This window comes from Anolis carolinensis, chromosome 4 (assembly GCF_035594765.1).
Source record: "Anolis carolinensis isolate JA03-04 chromosome 4, rAnoCar3.1.pri, whole genome shotgun sequence".
Lineage (NCBI taxonomy): Eukaryota > Metazoa > Chordata > Lepidosauria > Squamata > Dactyloidae > Anolis > Anolis carolinensis.
Window position 1 is genome coordinate 80,004,143 of NC_085844.1, and position 19,553 is coordinate 80,023,695.

The 19,553-nt window shown below is 39.3% G+C and overlaps 1 protein-coding gene across 2 annotated transcripts; it reads left to right on the forward strand.

Moving 5' to 3' along the window:
• Positions 1–142: 142 nt before the first annotated feature.
• On the forward strand, positions 143–14,699 carry tbc1d7 (TBC1 domain family member 7). 2 transcript variants are annotated; one of them, XM_008108834.3, is made up of 8 exons: positions 143–256; positions 4,061–4,180; positions 5,190–5,270; positions 7,141–7,328; positions 10,079–10,216; positions 12,408–12,553; positions 13,164–13,293; positions 14,484–14,699. In XM_008108834.3, exons 2-8 carry the CDS (start codon positions 4,069–4,071, stop codon positions 14,568–14,570), a joined length of 882 nt encoding a protein of 293 aa, XP_008107041.1. In that variant the 5' UTR covers positions 143–256; positions 4,061–4,068; the 3' UTR covers positions 14,571–14,699. The 2 variants fall into 2 exon arrangements, with proteins under 2 accessions (XP_008107041.1, XP_062835440.1); XM_062979370.1 differs by lacking the exon at positions 143–256 and adding an exon at positions 2,094–2,440.
• The last annotated feature ends 4,854 nt before the right edge of the window (positions 14,700–19,553 follow it).

Sequence of the window (19,553 nt, forward strand, 5' to 3'; positions counted from 1 at the left end):
GCAGGGGGTTGGACTAGATGGCCCATGTGGTGTCTTTTAATCTGTTTTCTATGATTCTCCCGCCTCTTTCTTATTTCTTCTTCCTTTCCTCTTCTTCCTTTGTTCCTCTTCCTCCTTTCCTTTCTCCTCCCTCTTCCTCTTCTTCCTCCTCCTCCTGCACTGGGCGGGTCTGCGCATGCGCATCTCTTGCCGCCGGGAGGAGCTTTCCCAGTCGCTTGGCCTTCGTAGGGCTGCAGCCTCGGTCTCGGGCTCCAGGGTAACCGGGCGGGGGCTCCTCGGATTCGGAGCGGGAGGGAGGGAATAGACCCCTTCCTGCCCCTTTTCGCCTTCTAGAGTCGCCGCAGCGCCGCCTCTTGCCCTCTTTCCCATTTCCCTCCTCAGGCGGCCCCTTCGCGTTCGTGCCTCCCAGGGGCCATCTCCACTGTGGTCCTGGGAGCTGTACTTTGATAAGGCCTCTGAGCCAGGGCAGTTCAAGTGGAATCAAACTGCATTCATTCCACAGTGGAGATGCTCCTTAATTCGGGAATCATTGGCCAACTTAACAGTCCCCTTGCTCACAGCTGAATAAAACCCCATATTTTCTGCTTTGAACTGGACTATATGGCAGTGTGGACTCAGATAACCCAGTTCAAAGCAGGTTTATATATCTGTAGAATGTCCAGGGTGGGAGAGAGAACTCTTGTTTGCCTGAAACAAGTGTGAATGTTGCAGTTGGCCAACTTGATTAGCATTGAATGGCCTTTCAGCTTCAAAGTCTGGCTGCTTTGAGGATGCTTGCAAATTGAAGTGGTAGTTGTTGTGTGCCTTCCAGTTGTTTCCAAGTTATCATGACCCTCTGGTGAATTTAATATTCATAGTATATATTATATTATATTATATTACATATAATATTCATAATATTATATTGTAATATGATATACAGTAGAGTCTCACTTATCCAACACTCATTTATCCAACGTTCTGGATTATCCAACACATTTTTGTAGTCAATGTTTTCAATATATCGTAATATTTTGGTGTTAAATTCGTAAATACAGTAATTACTACATAGCATTAATGTGTAATGAACTACTTTTTCTGTCAAATTTGTTGTATGACATGATGTTTTGGTGCTTAATTTGTAAAATCATAGCCTATTTTGATGTTTAATAGGCTTTTTCTTAATCTCTCCTTATTATCGAACATATTCGCTTATCCAATGTTCTGCCAGCCCATTTGTGTTGGATAAGTGAGACTCTACTGTACTAATAATACAATATAATAATATTAATTATATATTATATTTTACATGTAATATTACTAATAATATTACCATATATTGATATGGTACAATATAGTAATGTATTGCCAGTATTGTACTATGCTAATAATATAATATTGTATGTAAATTTAATTTGTAAGTCGCTCTGCATCCCCTTCGGGGTGAGAAAGGCAGCATATAAATGTAGCAAATAAATAAATAAATAAATAAATTTATCTTGGGGTTTTCTAGACAAGCATTGTTTACACATTTTAATGCCAATAAAGGTGTTAATGTAGTATAGGTTTGGTTTATAATCAACATAGATGCCTCTGGTCAGGCCCTTAGCCAGGATTTTGATTTTTTTTGGGGGGGGGGCTGGGTCTGAGTGAGAGAGGATCTACCCTAGCAAACCTTTTGTATCATTATCCCAATACCTCCATGCATATGGGATATATTGAGCATGGTGATCAGATCATGATATGAATAAACATAACACTTTAAATAATAAATCTTATTTATTTACTTTCATTAACAAAATGTTTTTGACTTATTTTTTATTTTATTTTATTTTTATTTTATTCTCCCTGGCCATTTTGTCAATTACTTTTTCTGGTTTGATAGTGATGTCCCAATGGAAATCATTGCTAGTCCACTAAGCCTTTGGTCTGTCATTAAATTTCTAGATACACTTTTCATTCTCTTCATGGTTGAAAAACATCTTTCCACACTGCATGTTGTTACTGGTATAGTAGCTAGGGCCCAGGCACGGACAAGGATGCCACCGTGCCACGTAGGTAAGGCCTTCTCGCGGACCACCGAGAAATTCGGAGGGGGGGGGGGTGAAGCCCCTCACCCCCCCCCCCCCCCCTACATGCCTGCCTCTGGTATTTGTAAGGCATGAGTACTGTTTGTTGCTCACGTAGCCCCAAACTGCATTGGCCACATGCAGGAGATGTATAGGAAGTTTCAGGAGATATAGGGCTGGGATCCTATGTTTTCAAAGTAAAAAATATTCCAGGGGAAACATACTTAAGGCAAGCGGAAATTTCCCAAGATAGCTCAGTGTACTGTCAAAGGCTTTCATGTCCAGAATCACTGGGTTGCTCTGAGTTTTCCAGGCTGTATGGCCATATTCCAGAAGTATTTTCTCCTAGCGTTTCGCCCACATCTGTGGCAGGCATCCTCAGAGGTTTTGAGGTATGTTGGAAACTAGTCAAGTGGGGTTTATATATCTGGAATGTTCAGGGTGGGAAAAAGAACTCTTGTCTGTTTGAGGCAGGTGTGAATTTTGCAATTGACTACCTTGATTAGCATTGAATAGCCTTGCAGCTTCAAGGTCTGGCTGCCTACTGCCTGGGTGAATCCAAATTCCAGTCATGAATCAATCAGGGCCAGCTAACACCTCCCAACAAAAGATCCCATCTAGAAAGAATGCTTCTGGAACATGTCCATACAGCCTGGAAAACTCACAGCAACCCATAGCTCAATGTTCTCAGCAAAGGGTAATTTGGAGTAGAGAAGAAGGCAGGATGGAATCAGTGAACAGCACACCATGTGACAGTATCTTGTTGTAGGACCCACATGGATACACAGTTCACAATCATCCAGATGTAATTGGTTTCACTTTTTCATTACTATATACTCTCTAGGAATTTCTCGATCCTTCACTGTGGCTCTAAGGTCCTCTTCTCTAAACATTTGTAGGTCCTCCAGTGTGATTCTATGATAATCCTCTGGCAGGAAATGACCATGGAGTTCCACTGGAGGACCGAGATAGATGTTTTAATGCATGTTTTTGCCCATTCTTGCAGGCGTCCGGTTCCCCGGACCCCAGCAAACATGGAGGGCTGACTGCACAGTACAAATAGCAATATGTAATACAATTTTTGTTCCTTGGTTATAAATATCATTTCTTAATTGGTTCTATCATAAAAACATGGAAAAAAAGTTTATTGAACTGCAAAAACTTTGTTCTTGTGGGACAACCTGCAGCATGTTTTGCTATAGTTTTTCAATGACTCTCATTGAGTCTCAATCAATTCAACATAGTTTGTGGCAGCCTCAAAAATGCAGTTTCTGGAGCATAACAACTATTTTTAAAGTAAGTACCGCATAATTAAACAGGAAATAACATTTTCAAACCAGGAAAAAAAAATTTTCGAATTTTGTTACATAGTGTACTCAATTAGTTTTCCGAATATCACTTCCTATGAAGCTGAAGTGGCACCATTGCAGCACAACATGAAAATGTCACAAAATGGTGTGGAGGTGTCTCAAAACTTTTCAGAAATAGGACGAAATTTTAGGAAAAGGACCTATGAGGGGCACTCTGTAGAGCCCAGTGATAACTGCATGTACTCACTTTTTTAAATCGTGTCAGAAGCGACTTAAGAACATACTGCAAGTTGCTTCTAGTGTGGGAAAATAAGCTGTTTATAGAGACGTTGCCCAGGGGACACCCGGATGTGTCAGCTGGGAGGCTTCTCTCATGTCCCTGCAAACTAGAGCTGACAGACGGGAGCTCACCTCGTCTTGTGGATTCAAACTTGCAACCTTTAGGTCAGCAGTCCAGCTGGCATAAGGGTTTAACCCATTGCGCCACCACGGTTCCTTAGTGTTCTAGCTGCTCATGGAGTGTTAAAAATTTAGGGGGAAAGTGTCTTGGGAAAAGGCATAATTACTTGGAATGCTGGGAAGGAGCGTTCTGCACTGCAATGTTCTGTGGACATTATATTCTTTGATCCAGGCCCCAATCTGTCATAATAATATTTGTTTGTTAAACTGCCATGTTTGTTTTTAAAATTCTCTTCCTTTCAGAATGAAATATGGCTGAGGACCCTCAGAGAAATTTCCGATCAGTATATTATGAGAAAGTGGGATTTCGTGGTGTTGAAGAAAAGAAGTCCTTGGAAATCCTTCTGAAAGATGATCGGTTGGGTATGTCTGGTAGAATGTGAGATAAAGTGACCATATGTTTTTTATTAACAGTCATGTACTCTTAAGTCTGCAATTGTAATACACTCAGGGTGCATCTACACCAGTGGTTCTCAATCTGTGAGTCCCTAAGTGTTTTGGCCTGCAACTTCCAGAAATCCCAGCCAGTTTACAACTTTTAGGATTTCTGGGAGTTGAAGGCCAAAAAATCTGGGAGCCCACAGGTTGAGAACCACTGCTCTACACTATAAAATTGATGCAGTTTGACAACACTCTTAACTGTTATGGCTCAATGCTATGAAATCTTAGGACTGGTAATTTGGTGAGCTGTGGATGAGAGTTTCAGTAGCTGTGGTCAACTTGTAAATTTTTGCTACTAAACTATTATAAAATTATTTAAACTTTTGTTCCTTGTCTAAATACTAATATACATAATAGGGTGTTGTGAATGATTGAATATTCAACCAGATCACGAAGGGCAAATTTAATATGGTGATAAGCGTATGTTTGTTTTTGAATCTGTTATGATTCTAGTGCATTATTGTGTTATAGACAGAACAAACACATTTAAATCATGGTCCTTTTTCTAATAGGTAGGTATTACTTTCTGTTTACTAAAATTATGATTTGATCTTATACTTTTTCAATATTTCAGAATGAGTATCAAGATTGAAGATTCAATTTTTTTAGTTTTGTTTTGTAGTTTAGACTTTTGTCTGTGACTTTGAATTGATATTTTACATAATGGTCAGAATGGAAAAACACTGCCATTTATTAATGGTGAAAAGTTGAAATTCTCAATTGTTGTTGTTGTTGTTGTTGTTGTTGTTATATTTATTTATAACCCGCTTTATCTTTCCCGAAGGGGACTCAAAGCGGCTTAACATAAAAGGTTTAGGGCCACAAGGTACTCTTAAGAGATAGCCAGTTATATCTCTGTTGGGAATAGAAATGCTTCATAAAGTTGTTCAAGGTTTATAACAATTGTGTATGTTTTAATCTTTCTTTGCAGACATTGAGAAGCTTTGTACTTTTAGTCAACGATTCCCTCTCCCATCCATGTATCGGACCTTGGTATGGAAGGTACTTCTAGGTAAGCTGATCTGTGAATATGGGCCAACTTTGGGGAAATGTTAGTATTGTGGAACCTTAATAAGATCTTGGAACAATCTTTGTTATCTTCCTTTCTGTTAACAAATATAGGGCAGGATCCTGCACTGACAGATATAAATATGAGTTAATAGATACTTCCCCAAATCTACCTTATTAAGCAAGCAGGGTTTCTAAGACACCGTAGAGTGTAATGCTTGGAATGACATCTGCCACACTTTCAGAGTAATAGGTGCATTGAGAACAGATAGCTGGACAGATCTCTCAAGGTCCTGCTGCCACTGCTTTGCTCAATGCACTTTGTGACCAGGAGAGCAGTGCAGATCACCCTGCTCTTCAACATCTTGGAAACCATTTTTCTTGGGCATTGCCTGGCTGTAAAGGTAGGTTTCTGGGGTTATACTCCATTGTTAACACCATATATGTGACTCTCGATAGTTATGAGATCTTAGTCCAGCTAAGTCCAGTCCAGTTACTGAACAGGATGTCAGCAATAATTGGTAGCTAGCAAATACCTTGATTAACATTGAATAGCCTTGCTTGGCTGCTTCCTACCTGGGGGAATCCTTTGTTGAGAGGTGTTACCTGGCCCTGATTGTTTCCTGTTTGGATTTCCCGTTTTCTGAGTGTTAATCTTTATTTACTGTCCCAATTTTAGAGGGTTTTTTAATACTAGTAGCCAGATTTTGTTCATTTTCATGGTTTCCTCGTTTCTGTTGAAATTGTCCACATGCTTATGGATTTCAATGGCTTCTCTGTGTAGTCTGATATGGTGGTTGTTAGAGTGGTCCGGCATTTCTATGTTATCAAATAATATCCTATGTCTAGGTTGGTTCATCAAGTGCTCTGCTATGGCTGACTTTTCTGGTTGAATTAGTCTGCAGTGCCTTTGATGTTCCTTGATTTGTGTTTGTACTTCCTCATTATTGAAATGTAAACACATAGACTGTAGAATCAATGCAGTTTGACTGCATTAAACTGGCAGTCATTTAAACTGGCGTGACTCAATGCTATTGAATCATGGAAGTTGTAACTTTACAAGGAAGGAAGGGTAGGAAGCAGCCCCAAGGTAGGAAGCAGCCAAGCTTTGAAGCTGCAAGACTATTCAATGCTAATCAGGGTGATCAATTGCGACATTCATATTTGCCTCAAACAGACAAAAGCTCTTTCTCCCACCCTGGAAATTCCACAGATACCCCGTTTTCCCCAAAATAAGACCTACCCTGAACATAAGACCTATCATGATTTTTCAGCACTTCTGAGGATGCTCAAAATATAATCCCTATTTCAAAAATAAGCCCTAGATATAGTTCATTTAAAAAGTCAATTTGGAAAAATAAGACTGCCCCTGAAAATAAGCCCTAGCACACCTTTTGGAGCAAAAATTAATATAAGACTCTGTCATATTTTCAGGAAAACTGTGTATATAAACCCCACTTGCCTAGTTTCCAACAGTCCTCACAACCTCGGAGGATGCCTGCCATAGATGTGGGTGAAACGTCAGGAGAGAATGCTTCTGGAATATGGCCATAGAGCCATAGCAGTTAAATGGCATCAAACTGTATTATTTCTACAGTGTAAGGCACCCTTAATCTATACACATCCCACATTTTTCATTTATTTCTTTTGTAGAAGTACTGTTCTTATAACCCTAGAGATGCTCAAGCCCAGGTATCCTTATATATATGTAAGTTCACATGAACTGTATATAAATTGAATTAAACTGTTTTTGTTGGCCCCCTGAAGTGTGACAGGGCCATACTTGATCTGATGGGTGTCAGAATGGCAATGAAAGTGCTAAACTTTCATAATCACAGTAGGTAATTATTAATTTTTTTCTTTTGCTTTTATAGGAATTCTTCCTCCTCACCATGAATCTCATGCCTTTGTGATGAAATACCGAAAGGAGCAGTATAGAGATGTGTACCATGCTCTCCGAGTAATTCGTTTCATCAATGATTCTACGCCGCAGGTGGAAGTTTTCCTCCGGATATATCAGCTGGAGTCTGGGAAGCTGCCTCGAAATCCATCATTCCCCTTGGTCAGTCATGTTTAACTTTTGCACCTAAAATGTTGCTAAATTATGAATGAAGTAGATAATGGTGAAGAGGCAATCTGAAATGCAGTCCATTTTATGCTGTGAAATTCATTCTGTCTTGAGATACACAGTCGAGATGTGAGAGGGTAAGAAAGAAATAACTGTAACAGCAGCATGGCACCAAGTATGGTTCAGAATTTATTTGCATAGTGGTTTTCCCTTGTGTTTAGCTGAAAATATGGCAGAATTCTCCAGCTTGCCTTGCACAGACAACACTATGTAACACAGTTTTTGTTCTTGGGTTATAAATGCCATTTCCTAATTGGTTCTATCATAAAAACATGGGAAAGGTTTATTAAACTGTAAAAACTTTGTTTTTGCGGGACATCCTGCAGCACATTATAAACTGCTATAGTTTTTCAATGAATATCTAACCGCATTTCAACCAATTCAACATCATTTATGGCAGCCACAAAAATGAAGTTTCTGGATTATAACAACTACTTTCAAATAAGTACTGCACAATTAAACAGGAATAACACTTTGAAACCAGGAACAGATTTCCCCCCCAAATTTTGTTACATAGTGCTATTTCTGTAACCCCAAATAGGTTCTTGATTAGGGAGAAGGGAGAAGATCCTGAGAACTGAGATATCCTCAAGGGAATGGAGAACAATCCAAAAGATTCTTCACACTTTGGAACTTTGGGACAACGCATTTGTGCAAAATACATGTGATATACCAAAACTGGGTTTTGGGAGCAGAAAGTGTGTCTCCAACTTGCCCCTTGCAATGCCCTCAGCAATAAGTATGCAAGAGCAGCACTTGTTGCCAAATTTCAGAAAGGACTGTCGGCAAGATTCTCTCTTTTGCCAGCATCCTTAATTTAATATGTCATTATTTTACTTCCTTACCCCGCTTGAAGTGCTTTCAGTAAATTACATCAGTCTGCAAAGAGGTCTTAAAACCCTGTCTGCCCTCATATTTTGTTTGCCTTGTGTGCCTTTTCCACTCTGCTCCATACACTAAATCTTGTTTCTTGCCTCATGCACAGGCTGGTGCCTTAGAGATGGCAAAGGCTGCTGAGATACAGTGGAACCTCACCTTAAGAGCATTTTGAGTTAAGAGCCATCATTCAGCCTGGGTTTCACTTTGACATAAGAACAGTGTTTTGAGTTAAGAGCTAGCGCCAGAGGGAGTTCTAGTGTGAGAGTACAGGGCATTAAGGCTTCAAAGGAGCAGCCTCCATGCCTCATGCTCTTGTCTGCTTTGGGAGATTGCTGTCTACTTTGCCCTTGTCTGCTTTGAGGAACTTTGGGTTAGTTGATTTTGTGTGATTTTTATTCCTGGTATGTTTGACTTGATGAAGAAAGAGAAGGAGAGAGAGCAAGGGAGCAAAGGAGGCTGGAATGAGTACGGTATGAAGAAAATGATGCTTCTGCCTCTTCACTTTGTGCTTCCTTGCCACAACTTTGTGTTCCTATCATTTTAAAGTTGATGTTTGTTTTTTTTCTTGTTTCATGTGATTGTGCCTTTATACAAGTTGCTTTTTGATATGAGTGATTTGAGTTAAGAGCTCAGTCAGAGAATGAATTAAACTCTTAAGTCAAGGAACCACAGTGATGCAAAATACTCCTCCTCTCTGTGTCATTAATGAAATCTTTCAATACGATGGCCTGGAATGTGAAGCAAGTTCCTTTCATATAATGCAACCTGGAGAATTTCTCATTGGCCTTCCGGCACATAATAGTGTGTTGTTGCTGAGAGCCAAAATATCAAAGCGATGGACCCTTGTCAAATGACAAATAATGTGATCAGTATGGCATTGCCATTGAAAATGTTCAGAAATGGCAGCTACTGCAAAATCCACCAGCTAGTGTTGGGTGCATGTTTTGGACATCATCTAATATATCATACAACAACTTTGCCGGTTTCCCATTTCCTTCAATGCTTAATCCGACCTACAAAATCATAAAGATTTTGCACCTAGGTTACCTGAAAGGCTGCCTCCTCTCCTACAGGCCTGGCTGAAATAAGAGACCCTTAGACGAGGCTCTGCTGCATGTCTTGTAAAGTTAGGTTGATATGTACACATAGCAGGACTTTCTCTGTAGCAATATCCTAATAGTGGAACTCTACCCAAGGAAACAAGGTCCATCTCTTTTTTATCAGGCAGCCAAAACAACACTGTATTCCACCCGGCTGTTCATGTTTAAAATTACAGTAGAGTCTCACTTATCCACCACTCGCTTATCCAACATTCTGGATTATCCAACGCATTTTTGTAGTCAATGTTTTCAATATATCATGATATTTTGGTGCTAAATTCATAAATACAGTAATTACAACATAACCTTACTGCATATTGAATTACTTTTTCTATCAAATTTGTTGTATAACATGATGTTTTGGTGCTTAATTTGTAAAATCATAACCTAATTTGATGTTTAATAGGCTTTTCCTTAATCTCTCCTTATTATCCAACATATTCGCTTATCCAAGCTTCTGCTGGCCCGTTTACGTTGGATATGTGAGACTCGACTGTACTCTATTTTAACTTTTAAAATTGTATTTTAGGAGTATTTATAAACTCTTAAAATAGTATAAAATGTTTCTTCCTTGTACTGTTTTAATTACTTTTATTTGTTTATAATCTTGGGAGCCCTTCTGAGATAGAAAGCAATATAGAAATATCTTAAATTAAATACATATTACCTCCCAGCTGTTCATGTAATGTCTGTTTTGCTTTCCAGGAATCTGAAGAACAGACGTTTCTGGCTATTGCTAAAGCCATGGAGGAAATGGTGGAAGATTCCATTGACTGCTATTGGCTTGTCAGTAGTTTTGTGAATCAGTTAAGCAATAAGTACAAGGATTCTTTGCCCCAGCTGGTAAGAAGACATTGATACAAAGCATAAATATAGATATCTTTCTCCATACAGAAAGAGTTAAGTGTGTGTTTTTCTAACAAGGTTTTAGCTGTTTGATACCAATGTAGGTGCCATGGTTCCAACCCCTATGGGATCATAGGGTTTGTAATTTGGGGAAGTACATAGAATTCCAGATTAGAAAGAATGAACTCTTAGCTGCTCTAATGGTGTATAATGTAGATAGATACAGTCAAAATGTTATCGTTACAGAGATTGCAGTGTTTTGTGGATTTTCTTCTCAGATCAAGTGTTGAATTTTTATAGGCTCTGTTTAAGAAGACACAAGCTGCCATCTTCTTTTTGCTTTTAATAGGTTTCAGATGCTTTGCATTTCCCTGTTCCTTGGTGGGTGGGTTATGTCTGTCATGGAAATTCTGCAAAAGTCAGGATATAGAGAAAGAGAAGGCAAACTTGAACAGCTTTTGATGCTGGAGGGAGTTAAATATTTATTTATTTATTTATTTCCCTCATTTCTATCCCGCCCTTCTCACCCGAAGGGACTCAGGGCGCCTCAATTGTTTAAAAATATAATATGGAAAAAATAACGTTGGTACAATCCAGCACATGTTTACTTGGGACTAAGGCCTAATAAGCTCAGCTATAACATCTGATAGGCTTTTGCTGTTGATATTCATTGCCACCAGTAAAAACAAATGCTTATTACTCCAAATGTGTCCTAAAATCCAGAATTTCTATAAGAAAATGGAGAAAATTTACAATGCAGGTTAACTACAACATTGCACCTTTTTCCGTGCTAGCCAGGGAATCTCTGATGCATCCCTTTCAGTGTCCAGACATAGAATTGTGGTGATAGAAATAGATAAAATAGAAATATAGTGATAGATTGTTTTCAGAGAAATGCAATCTGTTCAGACAGTATTTTCTACTGACTGCTGTTTGACTCATAAAAGCAAATACTTCCAATTCATCTATATGTTACTCTTAGAGAATCCTCCTCTTAACTGATAGTGATGTAAATAATCTTTTATTTTTATTTTTTCTCACCTTCAGTAAGAAGTCAGTTTTGGTATTCCTTGGCAGTAACAGAAAGGATTTCCCCCTTGCCTTGATAAGCATTTGGGCTTAGAAATTCAGCATCTCATCTATTGATCTGGCTTAAAGTGACAAAAAAGCAGGCAATATATAGTTGTGTGATAGTTCACTTTGTATTGAAACACACAACTCTTTGATCTTCACTTGGGATGCCAGTTACTAACTATATTTTGTAAGTGCAGCAGTGTTTGATTTTATTGAGAAGTGCATTGCTTTTGTTCTGATGCTGCAGAGCTGTATTGTTTTGCTACATTGGTTTTACATTGTCTTGAATGTAGCTAGAATGTCTGGGAAGAAAAACTGTGGAGTTGTACCTATTTATAGCTAGATGCATCTATTTATAGTAAGTACTTATTTGTAGGAAAATGACATTGGAAAGTAGGCTCAAGTTCAGACATTCACTTGGCCATGGAGATCTTTGGTTAACCTTCAGCCAGTTGATCGCCCTCAGTGTGACTTACCATCACAGGGTTGTTTCTGTGAGTATAAAATAGGAAGGAGGGGAGCCATGATCTCACTGAAGGAAAGGTGTGATATAAAGGCAACTAATAAATGAATAGGTAGTTGGCAAAAAGGACCATTGCTCATTATAACCAGTGTCATATACAACACCCAGTGTAGTGGAATATTCCATGTGCTTAAGGACACTACAGCCATGCCATCTCTTGTCTCCAGATTTACTGATAAGTCATTACAGCCTTTCTCTTGCCTATTCCATACCAGTTGTGAGTGATCATATTTCACTAATAGTACGGTAGCCTTTTGATTAAAGTCACAGTGCATTTTTAAAAATTCTTTTTCCTTTGTAGTCCTATTTCCAAAATTAAATAACCCTGTGTTCAATGAGTATGTGTGACTAAAACATGCGTGTGTGCATGCATGATAGCACAGCCAATTAATATTGAATTTTTTTTTTGCAATCCTCACATTTGAATCTGACCTTTAAAGAACTTGATCTAACTTGACATGTTTTCTACATATGTCACACTAAATTTATTGTGGAATGTGAACTTTAGGTTGTTTTCTTGCTATAGATGAACATGACCGTTACTTACTCATTTTGGTGTACTTGATCACTAGCCTCACATTTAATTTCCAGCCAAAACTTCTGGAACAGTACCTGAACCTTGAGGATAGCAGACTCCTAACACACCTGAAATCGTGTTCGGCAATGGGCCAGCTGCCTTACAATCTTTGGTTTAGAAGATGTTTTGCTGGTTGTCTACCTGAATCTAGTTTACAGAGGCAAGTGCCCGTGATCAGTTCTCCTCTAAAACTTGGCTGAATCCCCTTGGAAAGCAGCGGAGATTGTTTATTTTGTTCATGGATCACAGCTTTAAACAACCTGATAAAGGTACAAAGCTGTAGGTCTTCCATCACCTTTTCCCCATGATAATAACTCTTTCAGGAGTGAAATTCCCTTCTGATGGGTAGATTTCTCTCACTTCCTGTTGTCTCACCCCACTCTTAACAATGAGTCATTTGTAAGTCGGATGTTTGTAATGTGGAAACTCCCTGTATAGGGAGAATTTTCATAAAAGAATATCTATAAGATTTGGTTATATGCAATTTGTAACATGACCATTACTTACACTGTGCTGGGAGTTTATCTTAGACTCCCATCTACACTGCCAAAGAAAATCCATATTATCTGCTTTGAACTGGATTTTATTAGTCTACAATGACATTTAGGGATATAGTTTTGGCTAGAATAGGAAAACACTTTGATGAATAGAAATTATAGAGATATAAGCTGGTCATTGACCGTAATAAATGTTCACTTACTTACTTACTTACTTACTAGAGGTATAAAGTTTAGAGCTTGTGTTCTTCTGACTGTGATTTATTTTTCTAGAGTTTGGGATAAAGTTATTAGCGGCTCTTGCAAAATACTCGTCTTCGTTGCTGTAGAGATCTTATTAACCTTCAAAATGAAGTTGATGGCCCTGAATAGTGCAGAAAAGATTGAAATGTTTTTGGAAAATGTAAGTACTCTTTTAAATGCCCCAATAATCCTTTTTAAAAAGACACAGTGGTTTGATTATGTTAACCAGATGTTTGAAGAGCAGTGCGGCTAAATAGAAAGATGACTTTGCTTTTGCCCAGTTGTACCATGCTCCAGAAAAAGGATAGCCTGGGACAACTGCAGCTACAGTTTCACAGTGGTTTGTGAATCAAAACATGACCGTGTGAGCCACAGTTTGGACAAACTGTTCTTTGCAACTAAATTTCTATATATTGGTACCTTGGTTTAATTTGTAAGCTATCATAGACTCAGAACCTAGGAAAAACTAATTTGTTTTGATCAATGGCTCCATCTGGTCTGCAGAAGGAGTGTCTTCTATAATACCTTTCTGGAGGATGGTATTAAATCTTTCTAGAAAGATTTTTGGGCAGACCTAGAAAACTTTGTTTATCAGGCCTGGTTGTGATGATTGGGGAATTTTGAGAATCATAGTCCAAAAAAATGTAACCTCCAAGTCCTGCTTTTTCGCCAGATATGAATGAATCCTTTTTTTAAAAAGTGCTTCTAATTGCTGCATTTAATCCTTAAAATGTTTGCTTGTGTTTTTATATTTTTGTGGCTGTGTTCATTCTCAAGTTATTGTCATCGAATTGTTTAAAAATTGCTTTTTAATTTTTAAATATACAGTGTTCCCTCACTACTTTGCAGTTCGCTTTTCGCGGATTCGCGGTTTTTCTAAAAGACTATTATAAATCATAAAAAATATAATTTACAGCCTAAGGGAGGGAGGGAGGAGAAGCCAAAGGGAGAGAAAAGGAGCCCAAGCGGCAACAGGAAGAGAAGGAGGCGATTTATCAACACACGATTGGTTGATAAAGACTTAAAATAGTGTATAACTACTAAAATAATGTATAAATATTAAAATTAATATAGCGTCCCTACTTCGCGGATTTTCACTTATTTCGGGTGGTCCTGGAACCTAACCCCCACAATAAGGGAACACTGTATACCATTAACTGCTTGGAGCTCCCTGTGGAAAATATAGAGTGAAATTGGTTTAAATAAAAACGCACCCAGCATGTTCCTTTTAATGCTGTAACAAACGAATATGGCTACTTATTTGAATTTTTCAAAGGGCTTAATTAATAGGCTAATTTATCAAAGCAACTATGTATTTTAAATAAAACAACTGTTCTTAATCTCCCATAGATACCTCAAGACAACACTGATGCAATTGTGAGCAAAGCTATTGAGCTGTGGCACAAACATTGCGGGACTCCTGCTCATTCTGTCTGAGATAAACTTTTCAACTGGCATTTTACATTACTACTGGACTTTTAATTTTTTTAAATTATGTTTTTGGTGCAACTCTCTCCCCCCCCTCCCCCCCGAATTCTCGAATTAAAAGTATTTAAATATTGGAAACACGGTGGTAGTTATTCTGATTTGTTCTTCCTTTTTGGGGAAGGATGTGTGTGTATGTTGGTCTTAATACAGTTAATAATGATGGTGATAATGATGATAATAATAATATACTTTACTAGCTGTGCCCGGCCACGCGTTGCTGTGGCAAAGTCTGGTGGTATGGGAAATAAAGTATTGAGGAATTGGTGGTAGTTAAGGTAAAGGGTAAAGGTTTTTAATTCATTGTGATATTTTTGTGGTAAATTTGTAAATACAGTAATTACTACATAGTATTGCTGCAGATGGAACTACTTTTTCTGTCAAATGTGTTGTATAACATGATGTTTGGTGCTTAATTTGTATAATGATGACCTAATTTGATGTTTAATCAGCTTTTCCTGAATCCCTTCTTTTTATCCAACATATTCACTTATCCAACGTTCTGCCTGCCTGTTTATGTTGGATGAGTGAGACTCTATTGTATATTTATAATCTTATATCATCTGCTTAGAACTGGATTATATGAGGCCCCTTGTACACGGCTGGATAAAATGCACACTGAAGTGGATTATATGGCAGTGTGGAGTCAAGATAATCCAGTTGAAAGCAGATAATATAAGATTATAAATGGGTTATATAGCTGTGTGGAAGGGCCTTGAGTCTACACTGCCATATAATCCAGTGCAAATTAGATAATCTGTGGAAGAAGTCTAAGTGAGGCCTAAATCTGCCTGTCCCCTAACTGAAACCTGGCTGTGCCTTGGTTGCTAGGCAACCAAGTGGGCAGAGATTAGCCCTCTAAACTGGCAGCAATTGGATAAAAAAAATTATTCCTCTCTCTCTAATTAGGACTTTATTTTTCTTTTCTTTTTGTTGTATCAACCTTGAGGCGTGGATGATGGGTTGTGTTGTCAAATTTTGAGGTTGGGGGGCCTGTACTTTTGTTGTTTTGTGAATTGCCGTGATGCCATCACTCTTTTATATATATATTTCGCTCTGTCTTCCCAAGGGGACTCAGAGTGGATTACAGGTACATATATGGCAAACATTCAGTGCCGTTATACAGTTGACAAAGACAGACAGTACATAAATAGAGGCGAGGCTTCCCTCTTTTCATCTCCAGCATCTGGCTGTGCTCGACTTGGTCATGGGGCGGTGCTGTTGTTTAATTTTTCCATGCTGGGGAGTCTGGGGTCCATGGACGCCTTCCTAGTCAGATTTTGCTGTCATGTTTTCCTGCCAAAGCAGTACCTATTTATCTACTTATATAGTTGTTTTTGAACTGCTAGGTGAGCAGAAGCTGGGCTGACGTCAGGAGCTCACTCCGACCGCGGCTTGAACTGCCAAACTTTTGTTTGGCAGAATCTTCTATAGCTGGTGGTTTAACCCACTGTGCGAGGTCTATTTCATTATTTAGTGCATGGGTGGACATGAGTAGTGCAGACTACAAGCACCCCCTAGACCTTTTTACCGTTGCCTTTTAAGCCTGTTTTCTTTTTTATGAAAATGGAAGTAATTGTCCATTCCCTGATGTGATCTATGGTAGGTTTATTTCCAATCAGAGCTTTGTAATTGTGCATATATAGTTGAGTGTCAAGTATAAATTTACGGATCAGGCAATAGAATACAGGGCAGTGACTTATTCCAGAGGCATAAGAGGAATATTGATTATTTTGTTTCATTTCAATTTGGTTTTCCATTTCAGGACTGGCTTTTGGATTGCCCGGTCTACATAAGCCTTACTGAAAAATAAATGATGATAGATGTTCAGCTAGATCAGTAGTTCCCAACCTGTGGTCCGTGGACTATCAGTGATCCCCAAGAACTAAAATACAGTGCACAGCCTCACCGTTACCATTGCAACGAGAGCGACTGGTCTTGCGAAACCTTATAGTGCCGAGGCAATGAGGATGTCAGAAGGGGAGAGACTGACTATCCACGAAAGCCGCGACAATGGATGTGTGTTGTTGATAGCAGTAGAAGCAGAGTAGAACAGAGAATGTCTCTTTGTGTGTGTGTGTGTGTGTGTGTTGCAGTCATGCATTATGCACTGCAGTTGCATATTGTGCATTGCAGATGTAGATCGTGTCTTGCACATTGCTCACTGGGGAATCTAGTCACTGACACATATTGTGCCAATGTATAGTATATCTTTGCATGTATATATTTATGCTACTCTGAGGGGATGCTGGACTGCAGCCTAGGAGGTGTAATGTACACAGCTTTTCTGTCCAAGCTGCTTGAAATGCTGACTGCTTTGTGATTAAGGCAGTATCAAGTGTGTGGTCAATTGATGCCTTCCTGAGAATGAATCAATATCTTGTGTTCTTTCCAACTGTGTAGGGTTTTTATCTTCCTCCATCAGCAGTGCTGATTAGTTCACAAGCGCTCAGGGTCAAAGGCATGAAAAACTATTTAAAAACCAAGTGTCAGACTATTTTTTTTAAAAAAAGAAGAGAACCTTTCTCATAGGACATTCAGTTATTAACTTTAAATTGCTGCAGCGAGATAAGCTAGCCGCACTAAACTGCTTCGAGGAACAATAGCAAGGAAATGGTGATGGAAGCTGTCTGCGCTGCCCAGAAGTCAATCAAATGCCTTTGTGTAAATGTCAGCAGCAAGTATATTTCTCATCACCCAGTAGTTTATGCAAAAAGCGAGGAGGAAATTTCGCCTTAATTCATTCTACAGCAGTGGTTCCCAACCTTTTTTTGACCAGGGATCACTTGACCAGGGACCAGTCTCCAACGTTAGTACCAGAAGGGTTACGAATCGGTTTTTGGTCAACTTTAGATTTGGTTTGGTTATTTGGGGTGCTGATTCAGAACATTGCATTGGAAAGATCACATCAGCTCTAGTTTCTGATACAGAACATATGCCATCCAGTAGTTGCCATCTGCTTGTCCACAGAAAACTATATTTAATAAGCTAGAGTTGATGTGGTCTGTGCAATTTTCTAACCCCAGGAACAGGCCTAAAATGAAGACACCAAGAAATTTTTTTTTTTGGTTGGGCAGTGTTATTATCTTTGAAGTTTGTCTGTAACCATGAAATGCTGTAGAAGAAAATCTTAGCAGCATAATTAAGCTCAAGAAGTTTTTGGGTGGAAGCTCAGGAAGTTATTTAAATCAATAGTTTAACAGAACAGTGGGCCCTTGGTTTGGTTCCAGGAATCCCCCCCCCCTCACTTTACAATTATAGAATCATAGAATCATAGAGTAGTAGAGTTGGAAGAGACCTCATGGGCCATCCAGTCCAAACCCCTCCCAAGAAGCAGGAAATTGCATTCAAAACACCCCTGACAGATGGCCATCCAGCCTCTGTTTAAAAGCCTCCAAAGAAGGAGCCTCCACCACGGCCCGGGGGAGAGAGTTCCACTGTCGAACAGCTCTCACAGTGAGGAAGTTCTTCCTGATGTTCAGGTGGAATCTCCTTTCCTGTAGTTTGAAGCCATTGTTCCGTGTCCTAGTCTCCAGGGCAGCAGCACACAAGCCTGCTCCCTCCTCCCTATGACTTCCCCTCACATATTTGTACATGGCTATCATGTCTCCTCTCAGCCTTCTCTTCTGCAGGCTAAACATGCCCAGCTCTTTAAGCCGCTCCTCATAGGGCTTGTTCTCCAGACCCTTGATCATTTTAGTCGCCCTCCTCTGGACGCTTTCCAGCCTGTCAACATCTCCCTTCAATTGCGGTGTCCAGAATTGGACACAGTGTGATTCCAGGTGTGGTCTGACCAAGGCAGAATAGAGGGGGAGCATGACTTCCCTGGATCTAGATGCTATTCCCCTATTGATGCAGGCCAGAATCCCGTTGGCTTTCTTAGCTGCCGCATCACATTGTTGGCTCATGTTTAACTTGTTGTCCACAAGGACTCCAAGATCTTTTTCACACGTACTGCTGTCGAGCCAGGCATCCCCCATTCTGTATCTTTGCATTCCATTTTTTTTCTGCCAAAGTGAAGTATCTTGCATTTGTCCCTGTTGAACTTCATTTTGTTAGTTTCGGCCCATCTCTCTAGTCTGTCAAGACTATAGTTTTTCAATGAGTATCTCATAGAGCTCAACCAATTCAACATAGTTTGTGGCAGCCATAAAAACGAAGTTTCTGGAGTATAACAACTACTTTCACAGTAAGTACTGCACAATTAAACAGGAATGACACTTTCAAACCAGAAACAGATTTTTTTTCCAAATTTTGTTACATAATGCTATATGCAATGGTGTATACCCATTTTTTCTCCTCTCAATTGATTGTAACTTTGTTGTTCTGAGGGGGCTTGCATGTTCCAGTGAACCTGTGGGCACAACCCTGAGTCCCCTTCGGGGTGAGAAGGGCGGTATATAAATGTCGCAAATAAATAAATAAATAAATAAATAAACCACCGGAGTCATGCACTCCCAGGGGGGCTGCAGGGGAGGTTTGAGACCAACCACAATCTGAAGACCTCAATGGCGGATCAAGCAGAAGATAACATGGCGCATGTTACAACAGCTGTGAAGGCTGTTGAAGAAGTATAAAGGCATTAAGTGGCGCATTCTCTTGGAATAAGAGGATTCCTTAGTGCAACCTTCTTCCACTTCTCATGTCAGCTGAAGGTGGTGAGAGTTGTAAACCAACATATAGCACTACTTTGGAGATGGCCACCTCTGAAACATTATGATCCCTAGATAAGCCATTATCATGTGAATGGACACAATTCCAATTTACAATAATTCAAATAGATGCCCATTGCTTTCTCATGTGTAGCTCATTCCACTATGTAGGAAGGCATTTATGAAGAGAACAAAAGCAGATTATATTGAATAGTGTGAAAAAAATAATGGCCAAGATTCTCATATACTTCACTAAGTAGCATCTCCTGTCTTGAAACCTGCC

Bases quoted from the DNA above. Each gene is read 5' to 3' on its own strand.
- tbc1d7 (XM_008108834.3), top strand. From the start codon at position 4,069: ATGGCTGAGGACCCTCAGAGAAATTTCCGATCAGTATATTATGAGAAA. The intron at 10,217-12,407 runs GTAAGAAGACAT...TTTAATTTCCAG, and splicing joins AGGATTCTTTGCCCCAGCTG to CCAAAACTTCTGGAACAGTA. The intron at 12,554-13,163 runs GCAAGTGCCCGT...TTATTTTTCTAG, and splicing joins CCTGAATCTAGTTTACAGAG to AGTTTGGGATAAAGTTATTA.